This window comes from Hyla sarda, chromosome 5 (assembly GCF_029499605.1).
Source record: "Hyla sarda isolate aHylSar1 chromosome 5, aHylSar1.hap1, whole genome shotgun sequence".
Lineage (NCBI taxonomy): Eukaryota > Metazoa > Chordata > Amphibia > Anura > Hylidae > Hyla > Hyla sarda.
In genome coordinates this window covers 82209242-82216723 of record NC_079193.1, presented here as the reverse complement: position 1 = coordinate 82216723, position 7482 = coordinate 82209242, and the positions used below count along the sequence as shown (strand labels likewise).

Here is a 7482-nt window from a genome sequence, read left to right as displayed (position 1 = left end):
ACTTCTTTTTGGGTCAAAATAGATCTGGCTTTCCCCTCTTCTAACAGAGTCAACAGTTCTTTTTTAAAAGGTTCAGTGGGATCCCCACAAAGTTTAAGGTAATTTTTATCATCAGATAGTAGATTTTCATTTAAATTGATATACAGTCCTGTGTCCATACATACTACCGAGCCGCCTTTATCGGCAGATCGGGTCGTCAAATTTTTGTTTTTCTTTAATTTCTTTATGGCAGCAGCCTCCTTTTTATTCAAATTAGGACGAGTTGTATTGGACATTACTTTTGATTGTAGATTAACCAAATCTTTCATGATAAGGTCCTGGAACCAATCAAAAATTGCTGGTCTGGTCTGCATGGGGTAAAAATTTTGGTTTTTAGTGGACAAGGTATGTGCAGTATTCACTTCATCACAAATTGATATCCCACTATTTTCAAGGAGACAGAGATCTCTAAAAGCAATTTGTTCTGCTAACGTATGCATTAGTGGTAAATCAGGGTTTATAGAAAGTTGAGGTGGGTCCGATGGTTCATCAGCATTTTCCACAAATTTATTTATATCCAAAATTGTCCGATAAACATCAAAATGATGTGTAGGAGAGAAACCCAGTCCTTTCCACAGGACCGAGGTTTCTTCATCTGTAATGATTTGTGCAGAAATGTTAATGACTTGAAAATCCTCTTTTATTACTTTTTCCGTTTGTCCTTGTTACGCTCCGAAGCTCTTCTTCCTATGTTTTCTGCCACCGCGCCTTCCTAATTTTTTGACTGTCTTCTCGCATTGCGATTCTTGTGAGTGTTCACATATTGCGGTTCTGAGTCCCCGCTAGTGTCCGTGGTATCTGAACAATCTGAATTTTCAGTAAACTCCTCGTCAGAAGAACTAAATTCACATGGAGCGATTCTCTGTCGTGGCTTACTTGCGACATTTAATCGCTCTATTCCAGTATTCCGAAAAACCTGGCATTATCAGCTATCTCGGATATACTGATGAGATTTTCTAAATATTCTGTGGATTTGAGACATTACATTATTGAGGTGGTAGATTTTGTGTTAAAACACAATTATTTTATGTTTGGTAACAATTTTTATTTGCAGCGCACGGGTGCTTCAATGGGAGCAAAGTCATCACCAGCTCGGGCTAACCTTTTTGTTTTTTGGTGGGAGGAGCAGTTTATTTTTTCTGACACCAATCCATTTTCCACATGCCTCGCATGGTATGGGAGGTATGTAGACGATGTGTTCATCATTTGGTCGTCCGACCATCTGACCGTTGATGCATTCATGACATATATCAATAATAATCGGTTCAATCTTAAAGGGGTATTCCTGGCAAAAACTTTTTTATATATATCAACTGGCTCCAGAAAGTTAAACAGATTTGTAAATTACTTCTATTAAAAAATCTTAACCCTTTCAGTACTTATGAGCTTCTGAAGTTAAGGTTGTTATTTTCTGTCTAAGTGCTCTCTGATGACACCTGTCTCGGGAAACGGCCAGTTTAGAAGAGGTTTGCTATGGGGATTTGCTTCTAAACTGGGTGTTGCCCGAGACAGGTGTCATCAGAGAGGACTTAGACAGAAAAAAACAACCTTAACTTCAGAAGGTCATAAGTACTGAAAGGATTAAGATTTTTTAATAGAAATAATTTACAAATCTGTTTAACTTTCTGGAGCCAGTTGATATATAAAAAAAAAAGTTTTGGCCTGGAATACCCCTTTAAGTCCCAGGATGCCCTTGGTCCTAGTGGGGTTAAAAGGTCAAAAGATTAAAATATATAAACTATGAAGACACTGTGAAGTATGGGGATATACTCGGCAGGCCTGGAGAAATATTTTTCTAAAAGATGTTTTTATGTACTTGATGTATTTCTAGGTGTATATTAATATATATATATATATATATATATATATATATATATATATATATATATGTCAAAGAAGAAAGCAGCACTCCTAAAGCGTGAGTAGGTGCCTCCAGCTAGGATCCGGGTCCAGGATTCTGCATACGTAGTTCCAAGGAAAATGCTGTGGCACTCAAGGTATGGTGAAAAAATGAAAACTATTTATTCATCACAAATGTGCAAAGAGCAACGTTTCAATGGTCTCACACCATCATTATCAAGTGGCTTGATAATGATAGTGTGAGACCATTGAAACGTTGCTCTTTGCACATTTGGGATGAATAAATAGTTTTCATTTTTTCACCATACCTTGAGTGCCACAGCATTTTCCTTGGAACTCCTGGACACGGACCCTAGCTGGAGGCACCTACTCACGCTTGGAACTATATATATATATATATATATATATATACATATATATACCGTATTTATCGGCGTATAACACGCACTTTTTAGGCTAAAATTTTTAGCCTAAAGTCTGTGTGCGTGTTATACGCCAATACACCCCCAGGAAAGGCAGGGGGAGAGAGGCCGTCGCTGCCCGCTTCTCTCCCCCTGCCTTTCCTGCGGTCTAGAGCGCTGCTGTCGGCCCTTTTCACCCCCTGGTTATCGGCGCCGCTGCCCGTTCTGTCCCCCTGACTATCGGTGCCGGCGCCGATAGCCAGGGAGAGAGAAGCAGCGACAACAGCCAGGGGGAGAGAAGGGGCAGCGGCACCCATTGTCAGCGCCGCTGCCCCGTTGCCTCCCCCCCATCCCCGGTGGCATAATTACCTGAGTCCGGTCCGCGCTGCTCCAGGCCTCCGTTGTGCGTCCCCGGCGTCATTGCTATGCGCTGAACGGCGCGGCGCATGAAGTCAGTGCGCCGCGCCGTGCATAGCAACGACGCTGGGGACGCACGACGGAGGCCTGGAGCAGCGCAGACCGGACTCAGGTAATTTTGCCACCGGGGATGGGGGGAGGCAATGGGGCAGCGGCGCCAGCATTGGTTGCCGCTGCCCATTCTCTCCCCCTGGCTGTCGGCGCCGCTTCTCTCCCCATGGCTATCGGCGCCGGCACCGATAGTCAGGGGGACAGAACGGGCAGCGGCGCCGATAACCAGGGGGTGAGAAGGGCCGACAGCAGCGCTCTAGACCCCAGGAAAGGCAGGGGGAGAGAAGCGGGCAGCGACGGCATCTCTCCCCCTGCCTTTCCTGGGGGTATATCGGGGTATACATGCGCACACACGCACCCTCATTTTTTCATGGATATTTGGGTAAAAAACTTTTTTTACCCAAATATCCGTGGTAAAATGAGGGTGCGTGTTATAGGCCGGTGCGTGGTATACCCCGATAAATACAGTATATACACAAATCAAAAAATATGTTGCAGTCTCTTGTAATACCTTTTTTATTGGACTAACAGAATTTTGTAGAGACAAGCTTTCAGGATTCCTCCCTTTAATAGTCAAGGACTAATGATCAAAGGACTTTATAAATTATCAGGGAGGAATCCTAAAAGTTTGTCTCTACAAAATTCTGTTAGTCCAATAAAAAAGGTATTACAATCTGCATCACTGGACTAATTTGGCTACTCACATTTACTATACAGATATACACATACCTGAAGATGGTTTAGAACCCTGTGATGTCACACATGCTTGTGATGATGTCACCGTAAGCTGTACAAGGAGGTGCACGCCGGCTACAGTCTCTTCAGTGTGTTTTGCATTCACAACCTGTGGTGCAAAGTGTTTGTTAGAGAGTTTCTATTTGCGATAGAGAATTCAAGATTTTGACCGTTCCTTGTCTGAAGAGAGAACCACAAGGTAAGTCTCAGCCTCTTCTATTCATACATACACAGGGCTTTTTGTTTGACAGTTTTTTTTATCGCTGTTGCTTTTTTTTTGGGGGAAAAAAAAAACAAGAAATGAATTTCCAAAAGAAATAACAAAAGTTATATTTCTCATAGCATTGTGACAATACTTGGCTTAGGCATTAAACATAATAAAACGCACAGATAGTATCATAACCAGAGCTTTTTCTTGCAAAACTGCTAAAATGCAATTATGCCCAAAAAAGCCCCCAAGAAAAAGAGTCCTAATTCATGAAGTTCTAAAAGATATAAGTCTATGAGAAAGATTTGGTGGTGTAGTAAAAGAATAACAGAAAGATTAGGGCAGAAATATAATAAGTATATAATAGAATTCTGTGTGTACTAACAATAGAAATACCCCGGGTACTCCGAAAGGGAAAATTTTCAAATCAACTAGTGGCAGAAAGTCATATAGGGTACGGATAGATCCCAATGAGATGGGGTAGGTTCATTATTAGTAAATGCATATAGCAGGATAGCCCAATTGTATCTACAGTATGAAGTTCACATGGCCCAGTGACCATACAGCCAAGCCCTTATAATCCGCCATTGCTGGGACAGATTCAGGGTTATTAGATATTACTATGACCGGAGAGGTTCAGGTTTATCAGATATTACTAGGACCGGACAGGTTCAGGGTTATCAGATATTACTAGGACCGGACAGGTTCAGGGTTATTAGATATTACTAGGACTGGACAGGTTCAGGGTTATCAGATATTACTGGGACCGGACAGGTTCAGGGTTATCAGATATTACTAGGACCGGACAGGTTCAGAGTTATCAGATATTACTAGGACCAGACAGGTTCAGGGTTATCAGATATTACTAAGACCAGACAGAATCAGGGTTGTCAGATATTACTAGGACCGGACAGCTTCAGGGTTATCAGACATTACTAGGACCGGACAGGTTCAGGGTTATCAGATATTACTAGGACCGGACAGGTTCAGGGTTATCAGATATTACTAGGACCGGACAGGTTCAGGGTTATCAAATATTACTAGGACCGGACAGGTTCAGGGTTATCAGATATTACTAGGACCGGACAGGTTCAGGGTTATCAGACATTGGTAACCTCAGGGAAGACGTCTCCATATATAACACTTATAGAGAAGCGTCTTCTTCTGAGGCTGCGATGGTCTTAGTGTTATCTTGTGGTTCTGTGCTGGACATTTCTGCTCTGTATGAAGGATCAGGAATAATGACAGGAATGATGACATGTTGTCTAATGTGTTCACTTATCTCTCTCTCTCTAGTGTTTTCAGGCTCTGACCTGTGACCATGGCCTCTCCACAAGACCCATTGCTGAAGGAGGAGGAAGAAGCAATGGAGGACCATAGTGATATGGATGTAGAAAAGGGCGATATCGCTGAGAGGCAGAACCTGCCATCTCTAAGCGTGATGTCCACCGCACGTTCCATTATCACCGTAGTGATCCTCGCCTTTGTTAATTTGCTCATCTATGCAAATCGCTCCAGCGTGGCGGGGGTGCTGCCTTATATACAGAAAGCATATGACACCAATGCTAGTCTGTCCGGCTTATTGAATACATTGTTCATTGGAAGCTACGTGCTGGTCGCACCAATTGCCGGATATCTGGGCGACCACTGTAATAAGAAATATACTGTTTGCGCAGGAGTCATCGTTTGGCTGAGTATGACACTTACCCTGTCATTCATCCCTGACGGGTATTTCCTGCTCTTCCTGCTGACGAGTGGACTGGTTGGAGCCGGAGAGGCGACTTTCTGCACCATCGCCCCCTCCATCATTGCAGACCTTTTTACAAGTGACCAGCGGACCCGCATGCTGAACGTGTTTTACTCCGTCATACCTGTAGGCTGCGGACTAGGATACATCATCGGGCCCAAAGTGACTGATGCAGCAAGGGGCGATTGGCACTGGGCATTTCGGGTCACCCCTGGCCTGGGCCTCATAGCTGTGGCTTTGATGATTTTGGTCACAAAGGAGCTTCCAAGAACGACTACAAACGGGAAGAAGAACAACAAATCCCAGAAGTTTGCCAAATGGGCAACAGATCTGAAAAAACTATTTAAAAATCGAAGCTTCATGTTAACCACCATGGGATCGACGGCTGTATCCTTCATAGTGGGAGCCATAGGTGTATGGGGTCCGTCATACCTGACCCACGCACGAACACTCCTACAAGAGAAGGACCCTTGCCGTGCTGAACCGTGTGACTATCACGACATCCTAATATTTGGTGTGGTTACAGTCGTTTCCGGCATTCTGGGAGTTGTAGCAGGGACGGAGATAAGTAAAAGATATCGCAAATCCAACCCACGGGCGGACCCGCTTGTGTGTGGATGTGCGATGATGCTCTCCGCCCCTTTTCTTCTGTTGGCATTGACTTTTGGCAACATCAGCCTCGTTGCCACCAACATTTTCATCTTCATCGGAGAGACGCTTCTGTCAGTAAATTTCACCCTCATATCTGACATTATACTAAAAGTAGTAACTCCGTGGAGGAGATCTTCAGCCCTGGCCGTGCAGATGACAATCTATCACCTCCTAGGTGACGCCGGCAGCCCGTACCTCATCGGCCTGATATCTGACACCTACGAACGAGGATATGCCAAATCCCCTCTTCTGAAATACCGCAGCCTGGAGTATGCCCTCATGACCTGCACCATAATGGCAGTCATCGGAGGGGCCTTCTTCATGGCTACGGCCCTATATATTGAGAGGGACGAAAAAGAAGCAGAGATGGAATCAGAACCTCCGTCACCCTCCTCCTCCTCACTGCTTCCTGCCGATGAGGACCGCGCTTCAGACTGAGGAAAAGTCATTGCCTACCTTTATCTCGTTTACTTCATTAAAAAAAAATTAAGAAAAAAATAACTGCATTTGTTCTATGTGCCACTTTACCCCTTATTCTCCACCCAGGGGCGGACACAGACAGCAGAGGGCCCTTGTGCAAAGAATGTGCCTGTGCCCCCCCCAAAACAACAATTGTTCAGCACCCCCCCTCCATGTGTCAATTACTCAGGTGGACCCCTATATGTCACTTGCTGTATAAGTTTCTAACTATTTATTAAGGCCTCCCATATGCCGCAGCTCATTCAAGCCCCCCACATTAGGTAGCATAGATTCCCAACATTAGGTAGCATAGGTTCCCCACATTAGGTAGCATAGTTTCCTCACATTAGGTAGCATAGTTTCCCCACATTAGGTAGCATAGATTCTCTAAATTAGGTAGCAGTTTCCCCACATTAGGTAGCATAGTTTGCCCACATTAGGTAGCATAGTTTCCCCACATTAGGTAGCATAGTTTCCCCACAATAGGTAGCACAGATTCCCCACATTAGGTAACATAGTTTCCCCACATTAGGTAGCATAGTTTCCCCACATTAGGTAGCACAGATTCCCCACATTAGGTAACATAGTTTCCCCACATTAGGGAAAAGTTTCCCCACATTAGGTAGCATAGTTTGCCCACAATAGGTAGCACAGATTCCCCACATTAGGTAACATAGTTTCCCCACATTAGGTAGCATAGTTTCCCCACATTAGGTAGCACAGATTCCCCACATCAGGTAACATAGTTTCCCCACATTAGGTAACAGTTTCCCCACATTAGGTAGCATAGTTTGCCCACATTAGGTAGCACAGATTCCCCACATTAGGTAACATAGTTTCCCCACATTAGGTAGCATAGTTTCCCCACATTAGGTAGCACAGATCCCCACATTAGGTAACATAGTTTCCCTACA

At 44.1% G+C, this 7482-nt stretch overlaps 1 protein-coding gene across 1 annotated transcript; it reads left to right on the top strand.

Annotated features, from left to right (window-relative positions):
• The first annotated feature begins 3588 nt into the window (after nucleotides 1-3588).
• On the top strand, nucleotides 3589-6557 carry LOC130273286 (protein spinster homolog 1-like). Its single transcript, XM_056519809.1, has 2 exons — nucleotides 3589-3702; nucleotides 5008-6557. Exon 2 carries the CDS (start codon nucleotides 5033-5035, stop codon nucleotides 6545-6547), a length of 1515 nt encoding a protein of 504 aa, XP_056375784.1. The 5' UTR covers nucleotides 3589-3702; nucleotides 5008-5032; the 3' UTR covers nucleotides 6548-6557.
• The last annotated feature ends 925 nt before the right edge of the window (nucleotides 6558-7482 follow it).

Excerpts from the sequence above, each read along its gene's own strand:
- LOC130273286 (XM_056519809.1), top strand. The coding sequence starts at position 5,033 with ATGGCCTCTCCACAAGACCCATTGCTGAAGGAGGAGGAAGAAGCAATG.